We start from the raw sequence: 14,155 nt of genomic DNA, 5'->3' as shown, positions 1-14,155 counted from the left end.
CACTATAATATTATCACTTAGCCAATTCATATTCATCAAGCATAATCAGATAATTTCATCAGCCAGAGAACAATATGCCAACTTCTTATCCTGTACCTACGCAGATGGTACAGCAAGTTTGGGGGAAATTCGTAAATTGGTTAATGCGTTCATATCCTCTAAAAGATTATCCATTAAATATTCGACCAGTGAGTGTGTTACCGACTATTAGGCTATTTGACCAACGAGAAGAAGACTCTTCAGTAGGAAGCCTGACATGACATGCTCATCAGATGTATAATCAATAGGGTATAATATTCGCAACTGCAATTTGGATTATAATTTTAGGTATATTAGGTATGGCACCTTTACCTGAATTACCTTTAAATGACAAAGCATTACATTTCTTTGGGGTGAGTTTTATAGCATAGCATAAAATACTTGAGATTAGTGAAAAGGCAATCTGCATATAAAGGTTTCATGATAATCCGACAAAATCGTTTCTTTACTGATATTCTCCAAATTAATAGCTCGGTTTCGCTACTTTTTTACTATATTTCATAATTGAAGTACCAGAGTTAGTCAAGTTCCCCTTTCAGAGATTTAAGAATTTCGTTAAAATATTTTATAATTTAATAGAGGTGTAGGAAGACGAATATGGTATATTCGTAGAGCACCTTTATTATTCACTTTATTCACTGCTTTCTTTATTGGAGGAATAATAAGTGAATTCATTCAAAGTTTATTACCAGTAAGTTTTAATTTAAATCTCGAAATAAAATCATCATATTTTTATCAATATACAGAATTTATCTTTATTTTAATAATATTTCATTGACTTTTTTTTTCTTTTTAAAAAAAAACAGTGGAAACATTTTCAATTTGGTGATATAATAGTAAGTAAAAATTAATTTTTACAATATATATATATATATCTCTAAATCAATTTCTTGAATATATCTTTTCGAAAAAAAATTATAATAATTATGATATTAATAAATATGAATTTAAATAGGCAAATTTATTAGGTTCAATTTTATTTTTATATTTAGCAAATTTAATAAATAAAAGAAATATTTTAAAATTAGAATTATTAAATTTATATCAACCTTTAAATAATGAAAACGTTTCTTCTTATAGAGATTCTCAAGGTAGAATACATCAATTTAATTTAAATTCTGATAATAATAATCAAATTGAATCAACAACTTCTTCTAATCAAAATCAAAATCAAAATCAAAATCAAGAATTAAATTCATCAATAAATAATAGAAATAGACAAGTAAGTGAAATTTGGGATGATGAAGATAGTGATTTTAGTAGATCTTCACAAGATACTGCTAGAGGTTATAATGATAATTCATCAATACGAATAGAAGGATCAAATAATATTTTTGAATTAGGTGATGAAGAATCAGATCATAAATAGTTAAAATCAAATTATAAAATTAGCTAATTTTTATTTCTTATATGGGATTTTGTGTATATTAATGATGTTCGTACATTCAATTTGGTAATTCAGTGTATATTATCAGCCAGTTTGTTATCATAATACAATACAACTTGTATTACATCGAAATATATGGTACAAGTACAAATTTCCATTGTAGACTCATTTCATAGGCGTTTCAGGAATCATAGTTTTTCCAATGACAGGATCATCACCCTCATCATCATCATCAGTCAATTCCCACAATTCTCCAAGAGGATCATCAGATTCCATTTCATCGTCCTCATCTCTCGTTCCAATTCCACCAAGTGGAAGAGTATCGGTATGAGCAATACGATTAGTCATTGGAGTTTCAGCTATATAGCTCGGTCTAGGTGTTGAAGAAGGTTCTTCTCTTATTGGTGTTGGCGGTATCCATGAAGGTTGGGAATGTGAATGTGAAGGTCTGAAGAATTGTGATTGTGATCGAGGCTTCGAAGGTGTAGCTAGGATAAGCGTGTTTTGTTTCTGCGATTCTGAGAATTCCAATTCACTTGAGCTTCGAACAAATTTTAATCGAAGAAATAATGGACTTACCCTCCATTGAACCTCTCCTGCTATTCTCCTTGCCCCCACTTGTCTTCCTACCCAATAATCCGAATCTTCCACTCTGAGTCCGAGATAAACTATCTTCTCTTTCTAATTTCTTAGATGCAGTACGTCGAATCATACCTACTTCTCTACCTTTGAATAAGTCCTTACCACTACTCTGATTCCTTGTCAACCCTTTTTTATTATTCAATGCTAAACTACTAGAAGCAGTTCTCGAAAACTTGTCACCATTTGAAGGGTTCGGATCAATAGATTTCGATCTCGATCTTCTGAATGGATTGATAGCATCATTAGTAGTACTGGTTCTTGTTAAGTTTCTTTTTGTACTAAAGTTGATATCATCTCTAGGTGGTGAATTTCTCGAGAATGTTGATCCAGTTTCCGAAGGAGCTCTTGATCCGGTTCCGGAAATTTGTCTCCTTTCTACGCTTTCTCCGGAGACTGATCTTGGTCGATCTCGTGATATCGGTGGAGGCGGCAAGAGAGGGTCGGAGCTTTTGCTCAATATCGGGTGGGTAAGTTTGGGTTTCCGTGGTTTCTTGGTCTGATTCTGATTCTGGGTATGAAGCGAGGCGGGTACAAGCTTAGGTGGTATGGGATGACCGAATACTTTTTGGTGGAATATCGAGCATAAATCTGGTTGTTTAGTCATGAAACTGCTCAACACTATCAGCTTTATCATTTCGGTCCCCTACTTTCATGACTTACTAAGGTAGTATGACTGATTTCCAAAATCTTCCTAACATGTTTGCGATGACATTCTCTGGCACCTTACCTTTCCCTTTGATATTCCGAACGTCTGTTGGATCGCCGAGAGGTAAACCCAACTCCGCCACAGCTTGCCAGACGCTTAGTCTATCCATCAGAAGCTCCATAGCTACTTTAGGATCTTCTGCGGGGTTGACGATGGTAGGCTGATCTTGTTCAGCTTCGCGACGAGATGATTTAGATCTTTTCCGTTTCTTATTCGACGCTTCAGTTTCCGTAGTAAACGTTGTGTATAACAACAATAGAATGATCTGTATCAGAATTCTGTTCGTAGCTGACTCAGTACTGATAAATTACACAAGAACGGAATTGGAATCAGGCTCACTCTCGCTTTTCTAGCTCATCGCTAAGCTTCTTTGGCGAGGGTATTATACCATCTTCGACAGCTTGCCTACTTCCTACCCTCAAATCTAAGGCAAATCCGATCACGTTCCGCTCGATTTGGCTAATTTCGTCGATTGTTGAGGCGGCTTGCGATGATGACAGAAGGGGTAGAATCAATTTCCTGTGTCGTTTTTCGATTTGAGGTAGGGAAAGTAAAAGGGGCTTGACGAGTTGAACTATTCCATATACACCGACCGACCCCTTCGAGTCTCCAAGGGGGCTGAGATCACTATTCAACAGGCGAAAGAGATCGGCAGTGAGACCTGATAAAGGTGACAATGTCTATTTCGTCAGCTCTTTCCGTTGGGAAGTTTAACTTACCTCTGACAGGTATAACGTTTCATAGTATCTTCTCTGTATGAATTCGTCATTGAATTCACGAGGAAGGGTACTTGGCCCGCTATCGGAAGTAATGCGTCATTATAAAGACTAGCAGATGATGTAGATGAGGTGCTCACGCTATTTCATACGGCCAGTCTGTACCAGCGTTGAGAGGTTTCGAAGGAAGACTCAACGGACACGACAAATCGAGAGTAAAAGGTAACGATTTTAGCCTACTTAAACCGGATACGGAGGCAGGGGTTTGAACTAATGTCGCCATATCACAACCATTTTGTTGTATGGGCAGTGTTCATGATTGAGATTGAGATAAATTAATGATTTATGCTTTTGAACCATGAATTGAGAACATGACACAATTATCGTTCATCGCGCGATCTGGAAACCAAACGCGTCGGATTCCATTCGATCATTGTGAGCCTAATTAATCGAATTATCATGATTTTAATTGGTTGCTTAATTTAGGCATGCGACTTCCAAACGCAAGTGGGATTTTTTCAACTTTGAACAAAATTCATCCTTTTTTCGCCTCTAGACGTCACCGGCTCATTTTTGCTTGATTACTATTCAACATATATTCATTCGTATAAAAGCAATCTTAACACATCTTTCGGCGACCAACATCTGTACGACGTTCGACTCGAAGACAGTCTCTTTAGCTCAAAGCGCAACTTGACTAATACATAGTAGGACCTAAAACAAGTCAAAAGTGCAAAAGGAGGGAAAGGAGGAAAGAGAAAAACAATCATGTCTGATAAGTTGACTCGTGTTGCTATCGTCTCTGACGACAAGGTGAGCCACCATTGATTATTCAGTCTGAAATCTGAGCGCTATACTGATCGAACAACCTTGCATACAGTGCAAACCTAAAAAATGGTAAGCAAGACAAGTAGTGTAGATGAAGTCTTCTAAAGCTGACTTCATAACTCCTTTCATAGTCGACAAGAATGTAAACGATCATGTCCAGTAGTGAAGATGGGTAAACTCTGTATCGAAGTCAACCCAACGGATAAGAAAGCTTTCATCTCGGAGGAATTATGTATCGGTTGTGGTATCTGTGTGAAGAAGTGAGTAGCTGATGGACAGAAAAGCAAAGAGAAAAATGAGACTGGGCGATACTGACCTTGTCGTACCTCTGTCAGATGTCCATTCGAAGCTATCCAAATTCTCAACTTGCCTACCAACTTACAATCTCACGTCACTCATCGATACAATGCCAACGCATTCAAATTACATAGATTACCTACTCCTCGACCGGGTCAAGTATTAGGTTTAGTTGGAACGAACGGTATTGGAAAATCAACAGCATTGAAAGTCTTATCTGGTAAATTGAAACCTAATTTAGGAAGATATGACGATCCACCAGAATGGCAAGAGATTTTGAAATACTTTAGAGGTTCAGAACTTCAAAATTTCTTTACAAAAGTATTAGAAGATGATATAAAAGCAGTTACAAAACCTCAATATGTAGATCAAATTCCTCGTTCGATAAAAGTACCAAATATGACTGTTGGAAAGATGTTTGATCGTCAATCAGAATTACCCAATAGGAAACAATTAGAGCAGGATTTAGAATTGACTCATCTTCAAGAAAGAGAAGTTGGTCAGCTTTCTGGAGGAGAACTACAAAGATTCGCGATTGCCATTGCTGGTGTCCGTGCAGCCGATATTTATATGTTCGACGAACCTTCCTCATATCTTGATATTCGACAACGTATCGCCGCTGCCAAAGTAATTAGAGGATTAGTCACCCCAACAAACTACGTTATCGTGGTTGAACATGATTTGGCTACTTTGGATTATTTGTCAGATTTCATCTGCGTATTGTACGGTGTCCCAGGTACTTATGGTGTAGTGACTATGCCTTACTCCGTCAGAGAAGGTGAGTCAATATATATTCCCCCTACATACTGCTTGCAATTCGGTGCAATTCAGCTAACAGATCCCCGGCTGTACAGGTATCAACATCTTCCTTGATGGTATGATCCCAACAGAAAATCTTCGATTCAGAGATGAATCTCTTACTTTCAAGATTGCCGAAACTGTCGATGAGACAATCGCGCCCAAGATGAAATCTTACCATTATCCAGATATGACCAAGACTTTAGGTGGCTTCAAGTTGACAGTCAAAAAGGGATCTTTCTCGGATTCGGAGATCGTCGTGCTTTTGGGTGAGAATGGTATGGGTAAAACCACACTGGTGCAACTGCTGGGAGGAAAGATGGATCCGGATGACATCAAGGACAAGATTGAATTGAGAGTATCTATGAAACCCCAAACCAGTATGTTTCGGTTTTCTGGAATTTCTTGAATAAGCTGACGAATCCAATCTAGTCTCGCCTAAATTCCCTGGTTCCGTTAGAATGTTGTTGTTAAAGAGAATCAAAGCTATGTTTATGCGTAGGTGCTTCACTCCTTACAACAAACGTATGTACTGATGATATCACCTTAGACCCTCAATTCAACAGTGATGTCATCAAGCCAATGAACCTTGAACCCATTATGGATCAAGATGTACAAACGTGAGCATTTCATTCTACTTCCGCTTGTGAGATCCAAAGTTGATAATTTGTGTTTCCTACTTAGATTGTCTGGAGGAGAATTGCAAAGAGTTGCCATCTGTTTAGTGTTGGGTGTACCAGCCGATGTGTTGCTTATTGATGAGCCTTCTGCCTACTTGGATTCCGAACAACGTATCTTGGCTTCAAAGGTCATCAAGAAGTTCGTCATGGGTTCCAAGAGAACTGCTTTCATTGTCGAGCACGATTTCGTAAGTCAAGTACTCGAATTCCTTAATCGCTGTCATCATTTCTGATTTGGCTTGCTTGTGACACCAGATCATGGCTACATATCTTGCCGATCGAGTCATCTTGTTCGAAGGTACACCAGGTAAAGAATCAGTTGCTAACAAGTAAGTATGAATTCCCTTTTGATTCCTCGGCGCGCATATCAGTATACTGGATACTTGACTGACGAATCTTCGCAATTGCAGGCCCGAAGGTTTGTTGACGGGTATGAATAAATTCTTGAAATCCCTCGATATTACATTCAGAAGAGATCCTACCAATTTCCGACCACGTATCAACAAGATGGATTCGCTCAAGGATAAAGAACAAAAATCAGCCGGTTCTTACTTCTTCGTCGATCAAGATTAAGCGGAGTATCTCCGCATGTTTTAAGTGGTCTGGATTACTCTGACCCAAACGTATAGGGATGAAAGGGAAATAGATGATGCGTTGTGATCATTACAAGTCGAAATGACAAATGTTTTGAACCGCGAATCGTCGGTTTGAAAGAAACACTACACAACGCATGTATCCTCTTTTCATGTGATCTAGCATATAATAAATTCCTCAATCACTGGCTTCAACTTTTCGTGGACTCATGCTTTCTTTATATCGATTATCATGCATATATACCCATTTTACAATTGCAGACTTAGGCAATATTGCATAAGGGTTTTAAGATTTAGTTTCCGTTGGGAATACAAATGTAAACAAAATGAGTTGTTGTAAAGTCATTCGCAATAACCGCGTCGGCGATTATTTCATCGTTGTTCTTGTCCACTATCTTGTCTGCGATACTATCAGACATATCATTGTTTTATATATACACCTGACTCGAGCATATCAACGGACTCTTATATTGCTCGCTCAAGCTCTTCAATATTGAACGACAACAATTCAATGCGTTGAACCTGGATCAATTACGCCTTTCTTCGTGCTTGACAACTGAAGTTTCATGAACAGTGCTTGATTCAAGAGTGTGACTGATGATACGACCGCTTCTTATGAATTCAGCTCCGTATCAATCAAAAGTGCGAAAGTATTTCCAATAAAGTCTTAACATCCGGGAAAAATTGTCTTCTCCTAATTATTCTGGAAGATAATCAATAAAAATGTCATTCTCTTTACCATCTTCACCTAAAATTAAATCAAAATTCAAATCCTCTTCTTCATCATTTACTTCTAATTCTTCAAATGAAAAACAATTTCAATTATCTTCAACACCTATAATACCATTACCTAATTCTCATCCATTAATAGCTGAATTAACTTCATTGAGACAACAATTAAGTCAATATCAAAAAGCAGCTCATCAAGCTTCTATACAACTTCAAGGTGTTCGATTAGAATTAACTTTATCTCAAGAAAAAGAAATAAGATGGGAGAGAGAAAGGGATAGTTTGAAAAAAGAAGTTGAAATTTTAAGGTGAGTCTTACTTTCTAATTCAAAAAACCTCAAAATTAAACTGATTTTTATTTTATTTTTTTTCCAGGACAAATCCTGAACCTCCAATTCCATTACCAACTTCCAACGCTTTAACTGAACTTTCTTTAGCTCATCGACGTCTTTCAACTAAATTAGATTTAACGGAATCTGAATTGAATTCTACCAAATTGGATTTAGCAAAAGCGAATTCGGAAATTGAACGACTAACTAAAGAACGAGAAGGTGATAGATCTACGATAAATGAGTTAAGAAGAATAGAAGATGATAGAGAGGAAGAATTAGAGTGGGAAAAGGGAGAAAGAAGAAAATTGGAAGAGCAAAAGAAATTATGGTAAGTATTTCTCTTGTCGCCTGAATCATGATCATAGGTCAATTCTCTGATTTTGGTATCATAGTGATCTTGCTCTAGCAGAATATTCTACACTAGTTCATTCCCTTGATCCTACAGCAGTACCTCCTTCAAATCCAACGAAATCTACTTCATCTATTTTCAACACACCTTCATCACAGCGCTCATCGCTAGATGGCGATTCTTCGATACACTCGGAGCTTGATACACCTCCATTAACTTCGACTTCGACTGCTATTACCTCACCTAGCCCTTCAGCAGGAGAGGTCATATCGAATCTCCTGATAGGTCAAAAAGGAGTTCAACAATTATTCACAGATTTCACTTCATTCTTGACATCTAAAGACAAGCGCATTCACGAATTAGAAACCAAAGTGGAAGAATTAGAACATTCAACCCAAACATTGACTGAACAATTGAGAGTGGCAATCGAAATCAGAGTGGAAGCTGAGAATATAAAGGATAGAGTTTTAAGGGATGATGAAAGTGCTTCTAAAGTAATAGAAAGATATATGATATTCACACAAAAGACACATCAAACTATACATCTTCATTTAAATAATTTAAGAGCTAGATCAACAGCTACGACAAATTCCCTTCGAAATGAATTAGCAGATTATAAAAAGGATTTAATCATAGAAAGAGAAAAAAATTCAACATTGTTAAATTCATATAATGATTTGCTTGAAAATTATCTTAATGAATCTACAGGTAGAAGAAGAGAGATTTCTTTAAGATTAAAAATGATTTCAAATCAAGAAAAAAGAGGAAAATCAATTGAAAATTGGTTAAATAAAGTGAAAATTTTGAGAGAATCTATTGAAGGACCTGTACTTGAACCTGATGTATTAGAAAATTTGTTAGACGAAGGTATAGAAGTAATTTCTAATGATTATTCAATCGTTTCTAATCGACGTCAAGATGAAGGCCAAAATGATAAATTCAAATCGTGGAGAAAGATGGGTAATTTGATAAAATCGAATAAAAGTCAAAAGGTTGATGATGGTGATAACCAGATAAATTCCAATTATGAAGAAGAATCTTTAGCTAGAATCTTACTTGCGGAAGAATTGGTCAATACCTTAGTCAATGATTTACAAATCGAGACTGAAAAGAGGATGGAATTGGAGAGACAGCGTGTGGAATGGCTAGCTAAAGATGCGGTCGATGGCGTGAGAGTAGCAAGTAATAAAGACGGAATTGCCGAAGATGGACATGTTATGTTTGATATTGACGATCACGATCCAGACCCTATAAGAGGGACATTAACTCCAAACGGGTCTAGTACTAAAGAACCCATCCTGATCGACACAGCTCATGTACACAATGCTGCTCCCAGTTCAGGCGCAAATGCCTTGGAAGAGAATGACCAAAACGAAGAGGGAGAATCGGTTCCAGCCCAGGCTCAAAAGGACTCCGATGATACTATTCCCGCACCCAGATCATCCACTGATGAATCGTCACCTCTCGTCGACCAGCTTTCCGAACTTTTCGAACCCATAAATACGCGCTACGAACCTTTACAAAAGACATTACACGATCTATCTCATTCTTTAACCAATTTAAAGAATGATTTACCTATTCTTGAATCGTCAAATCCTTCCACACCATCAACATCAAAACCGAACAAAAAATCACATTTCTTAATAATATCGAAATTACCTTCTTCATCATTCAAACCTTCTCATGATCCAACTTTATTAGCTATTCTGGATGAATTACATGAAGTAATTGAAGATGCACGAGTTGACGTTGAAATAGCTTTAGCAGATCATGAAAGAGTATATAGAGGTTTTGAAGCTTTATTAAATGTTGGTAAGAAAAAACAATCAAAAAAAGAAGAAATAATGAATGAAATTAAAGAATATGTTAAAAGTAAAAAAGAAAGTTTATCTTGGGAAAAATTAAAAATTAGAATAGAAAATATTGAATTTGATTTAATGTTAATTAAAAGATCAATACATGAAATAGATGGTATGGAAATTAATATTTTAAAAGAATTATCTAATGAGAAACAATTAGAATCAAATTCAAATTCAAATTTAAATCAAAGAAGAAAAAATGTATGGGAAAATTTAAATTTAAAAACAATTTCTACTACTAATATACCTAATAATAATCAAATTAAAACTTTTTTTGTTGGTGGAATTTCACCAACACCAATTTCTTCTTCTCCATTAAATTCACCTTTTATTGATGAATATGGATTTTCAATAACAAGTAATAATAATATAAATAATTTTCAAAACGATTCAATTAAAAAACCTTCAAATGTTTTTTCAACTGTTGGAAATGTTTCTAGATCTTTTTCAAATTCTATTATTGGAACTCCTAGAAGAGTTAGTGATTTAGCTACAGGTTTATATAGACCTAATAATCGTAAATCAGAAGAAGAGAATAGTTTAATTAATGATAAAGTGAATGAAGAGGATGATGTAGAATGAATTAAAAATGCTTTCTTTGAACTCTAAAAAGAAGCATTTGCTTATTTGCCCACATATACGAAATTGATGAATAAAATAATGCATTAATTTATTATGATTGTATTATCTATGAGCATCATCCGGAGATATACCTACATAATCAGATTTATAACTTCCATACTAAGCTTACACCTTCATCACCTGCACTGATTATAGCTTGACCACCTTCAACAGGAGCAACGGCTACACCATTAACGACACCTGCATGACCTTTGTGTGTAGCTAATAAAGCGCCTGTACGTATATCCCATGTTTTGAGGGTTGAATCAGCTGAGGCTGTTGTAACTTGATGAAGGAATGGTGAGGGATGAGCGGCTATCGAGGTGATTGGTTCCTACATCCAGACAAGGAATGTTAGCATTGTTTGATTGACGAGATCATCTCAGGTTAACTAAAACTTACATCATGTTGTAATTCTGCTCTAACTCTACCAGTATGTACATCCCATACGAAACCTTTTCCATCAGTTGCTCCACTAACAACTACAACACCTTTTCCACCACCTGCAGCACCATTAAGTAAATCAACAAATACTAAAGCTTCAATACTTTCACCTTCAGCATGTCCTATTAAAGTATTTAAAGTTGAACCATTTAATAAATTTATTAATTTAACTTGACCAGATGAAGATCCTACAGCAGCAATTTGACCATTTGGTGAAATTGCTAAAGAAGTTATACCATGTTCAGAAGGATCAAGTTCAGGTGAATTTGCAGCTGTAAATACTGAAGTTTTCCATATTGGTACAGATGTTCTAGGATCCCATAAGATTAAAGAAGAATCAAGTGAACAAGTTAATAATGATTTTCCAGCTGGTGGTGGGAATATTCCTGCTGTAGAAGAAAGTGTATGAGATGAAAGAACAGCAAGGGTATTTCCAGATGGTACTGCATTAAATTGTTCAATTTTAGCTAATTGTAATAATTCTATATGTATCAAATTGAGGTGAACTCACAGTTCCACATCCAAACAGTAGCATCTTCACATCCTGCTGCTAAGACATTACCTTTAGGATGCCATTGCAACCACTATTCCGAATTATAGACCGATTAGCCGAGATTTAGTATGAACATTTGATCAACTAGATAGGACTCACAGTAATCTCACTACCAGTTTCCAAACTAGTCAAGAATTCCCAATTTTTCCAACCCTCAACAGTTTGTTCATCTTGGGTACCTTTTTTCACTCTTCTCCATACACGTACTTTTCCATCCATACCTCCTGTAGCAACCATCTCACCATCAAAGTTCCATCCAGTCGCAACGACCGAATCTGTATGTCCAGTCAATTTCGTAGGAGGGAAATTATCTGAGTTGAAAGATGATGAAGAGCCAGAAGCTTCGTCATTTGGTATAGGACAATATAAGAATCCTGCATCATCTTCTCCTCCACTGACTGCTAATGGTGGATTAGGAAAAGAAGGATGTAACGATACAGTAAATACTGATTGTTGATTTGCGTGTAAGGCTATAAGATGACAACTCAAGGTGAATAAGCTTGAGGTATCAACCTCAGTTATGACTTTTCGCAGGCGAGAAAAGCTCACTACTTGCGGTCCAACTGTTATCTTCTCTCATTTCACCATCTTCAGTCATGACCATATCTTCTTCCCCTGGACCAGGTCCACCAATGACGATCTCCCCGTCATATTGTTCATTATCATCATCATCATCCATAGGCTCATCACCTTCATCTTCGACAACTTCTACGATATCTTCTTCACCTAATTGAGCGTCGTCTTGCTCGTGATCTTGTTCTTCATGATGTTGTTCACTTGACATCGTGATCTATTCGTGATTGATTGATGATCAGTGTTAGGTCAATGCTCGAGTAAGACTTTTGTTCTTATGTTAGTGATAAATATATATTATTTTCTAGAGTGACTGGAACTAGGTCCGAAATATATAGAGATTAACTTTGTAAGCAAATCACGTGATGTATTTTCCTCCACTCTGCTATTCGGCTGAATCATACTCCTTGTTCACCATGTGTGGGTGGCAAAAGCGCTCGATCAATCTGCCATCTCGACTTTGCAACAGGCCATAATTGCCCTTTACATCCTACAGAGGCTTCAGGAGTCTGACTTTCATTTGCTTCCCTGTCCTTTTAACCAGTGTTTCAAGTGTTGTCTCTTATGACCGAGCTTAGGTGCTGTAGACATGGTGACTAAGATAGGGATGACGTGAGAGTGGCATAAAGCTACAGTAAGATGACGTTCAAAGGAGGAGGGATCACTTATCTTCACTCGCAAGTTCTGGACTAGTCCGTCAAGTCTCTTGAGGTATGAAATGAGCTGGCATACTCCCAAGGAAACTCTTGTCTCTCACAGCCAGGTAATACGATCAGAAGTCTTGTTGACACAGGAGGCCAAAAAGTGAAAGGTTCTCATGACAAAGGTTGTTCATGATGTAATGTTGAGAATCACTAGAGCCTTGATGGTATAGGTATGATCATACTATATATGGGCATATTCTGATTGCACGAAGCACTCTGCATACAATATCAACGATCTACCGTCGAGCCATTTTTCTAAATTCATTTCGCCAATACACATATCCGTACATTCATCCCAAAATGGATTATCGAGCCTCGCGCAGCAATGCGGCATCCGCACGAGACCCCTCACAACGACCTGCTTCTTCGGCACACCAAACCCAAGTCATGGTCGATTCAGACCCAATGAGTACCTCGTGGTATTCCCGTTCGAACAGTCAGAAGACATACGACGGTACGATGCCAATTGAGGATATTGGATCGGGCTCCCGTGATAAGAGTAAATTCCCAGAGGCTGATAGAAATCTAGCCTCACTGATAGAGCGGGAATCCTCCCGGGAGTCCGTATTGACAGTCTCGGACGATGAGACCATTCGTGTTTCTGCCCAGTCAAAATTAAGAACTGATCAGAGGAGAGAGCGAAGTGAGTGCCTGATCTCCACAGATGACCAACCTCAGAAACTTGCTGATCCTTGTTGTATGCATACACAGATAAGATACATCAGAGAGCTTTCAGAGCGAGAAGGAAGGACGAATTAAACTCCTTGGTAGCTAGTAATAAGAACTTGGAAAGGGAGCTAGCAGAGTCAAAAGACACGATTAGTACGCTTGAATTTGTACTCCGCTTGAAGTCCAGAGCTGACATGGCAATATCCTCTTTTTGTATACATCAGGAGAAAGAGATCAAAAGATTGTCGATCTCGAAACTGCAAGGCTGGAGCTTCAACGCAGACTTGAGCAACTGGAAACGCAGAATAGCCAACTTCAGACTTGGAATCCTGCGAGCGTCATTGAAGTGAGTGAGCTGATGTTTGCTTACGTATTATTGGGTTCCCACGCCCGAAATGTAAGAGGGTGTACTGACCTGAGAAAATAGTATCCGTTTTTTCATGATCACTACATTTCTAACTCTGGGCCAAACGATCCAAACTTCCAGTCTCAAGATTTCTAAAATTGTTTGGAACAAATGGCTATATTGACAGAGTGATTAGGCACCTTCATCCTTTTTTATCTCAATCTTACAAGACATATCTATGCAAGATTGTGTATCTCAAAATTTCCGTTTTCTATAAGTAAAGGTGGTAC

General features: G+C 37.3%; 6 protein-coding genes across 6 annotated transcripts; 4 read left to right on the top strand and 2 right to left on the bottom strand.

Annotated features, from left to right (window-relative positions):
- Positions 1–74: 74 nt before the first annotated feature.
- On the top strand, positions 75–1,408 carry I206_106417 (uncharacterized protein; the record flags this gene model as incomplete). Its single annotated transcript, XM_070203315.1, has 6 exons — positions 75–188; positions 288–392; positions 510–556; positions 619–730; positions 846–875; positions 995–1,408. 6 exons carry the CDS (start codon positions 75–77, stop codon positions 1,406–1,408), a joined length of 822 nt encoding a protein of 273 aa, XP_070059416.1.
- Positions 1,409–1,591: 183 nt separating this feature from the next.
- I206_106416 (uncharacterized protein) lies at positions 1,592–3,773 on the bottom strand (the record flags this gene model as incomplete). The annotated part of the gene is made up of 6 exons (XM_070203314.1): positions 1,592–1,944; positions 2,006–2,676; positions 2,729–3,052; positions 3,114–3,373; positions 3,494–3,572; positions 3,631–3,773. The coding sequence occupies 6 exons, from the start codon at positions 3,771–3,773 to the stop codon at positions 1,592–1,594; spliced, it is 1,830 nt and encodes a 609-aa protein (XP_070059415.1).
- A 485-nt stretch (positions 3,774–4,258) lies between these two features.
- I206_106415 (uncharacterized protein) lies at positions 4,259–6,666 on the top strand (the record flags this gene model as incomplete). Its single annotated transcript, XM_019158913.1, has 10 exons — positions 4,259–4,303; positions 4,371–4,387; positions 4,450–4,578; positions 4,654–5,393; positions 5,470–5,793; positions 5,846–5,911; positions 5,964–6,033; positions 6,098–6,281; positions 6,349–6,422; positions 6,504–6,666. 10 exons carry the CDS (start codon positions 4,259–4,261, stop codon positions 6,664–6,666), a joined length of 1,812 nt encoding a protein of 603 aa, XP_019008051.1.
- A 743-nt stretch (positions 6,667–7,409) lies between these two features.
- On the top strand, positions 7,410–10,537 carry I206_106414 (uncharacterized protein; the record flags this gene model as incomplete). The annotated part of the gene is made up of 3 exons (XM_019158912.1): positions 7,410–7,723; positions 7,791–8,075; positions 8,140–10,537. The coding sequence occupies 3 exons, from the start codon at positions 7,410–7,412 to the stop codon at positions 10,535–10,537; spliced, it is 2,997 nt and encodes a 998-aa protein (XP_019008050.1).
- Positions 10,538–10,682: 145 nt separating this feature from the next.
- I206_106413 (uncharacterized protein) lies at positions 10,683–12,357 on the bottom strand (the record flags this gene model as incomplete). Its single annotated transcript, XM_019158911.1, has 5 exons — positions 10,683–10,910; positions 10,979–11,463; positions 11,532–11,604; positions 11,673–12,043; positions 12,123–12,357. 5 exons carry the CDS (start codon positions 12,355–12,357, stop codon positions 10,683–10,685), a joined length of 1,392 nt encoding a protein of 463 aa, XP_019008049.1.
- Positions 12,358–13,150: 793 nt separating this feature from the next.
- On the top strand, positions 13,151–14,021 carry I206_106412 (uncharacterized protein; the record flags this gene model as incomplete). The annotated part of the gene is made up of 4 exons (XM_019158910.1): positions 13,151–13,493; positions 13,562–13,672; positions 13,744–13,865; positions 13,947–14,021. 4 exons carry the CDS (start codon positions 13,151–13,153, stop codon positions 14,019–14,021), a joined length of 651 nt encoding a protein of 216 aa, XP_019008048.1.
- Between the last annotated feature and the right edge of the window lie 134 nt (positions 14,022–14,155).

Source organism: Kwoniella pini, chromosome 9 (assembly GCF_000512605.2).
Source record: "Kwoniella pini CBS 10737 chromosome 9, complete sequence".
Lineage (NCBI taxonomy): Eukaryota > Fungi > Basidiomycota > Tremellomycetes > Tremellales > Cryptococcaceae > Kwoniella > Kwoniella pini.
Note: the sequence above shows the minus strand (reverse complement) of the source record. Positions and strands in the feature narration are given on the sequence as shown.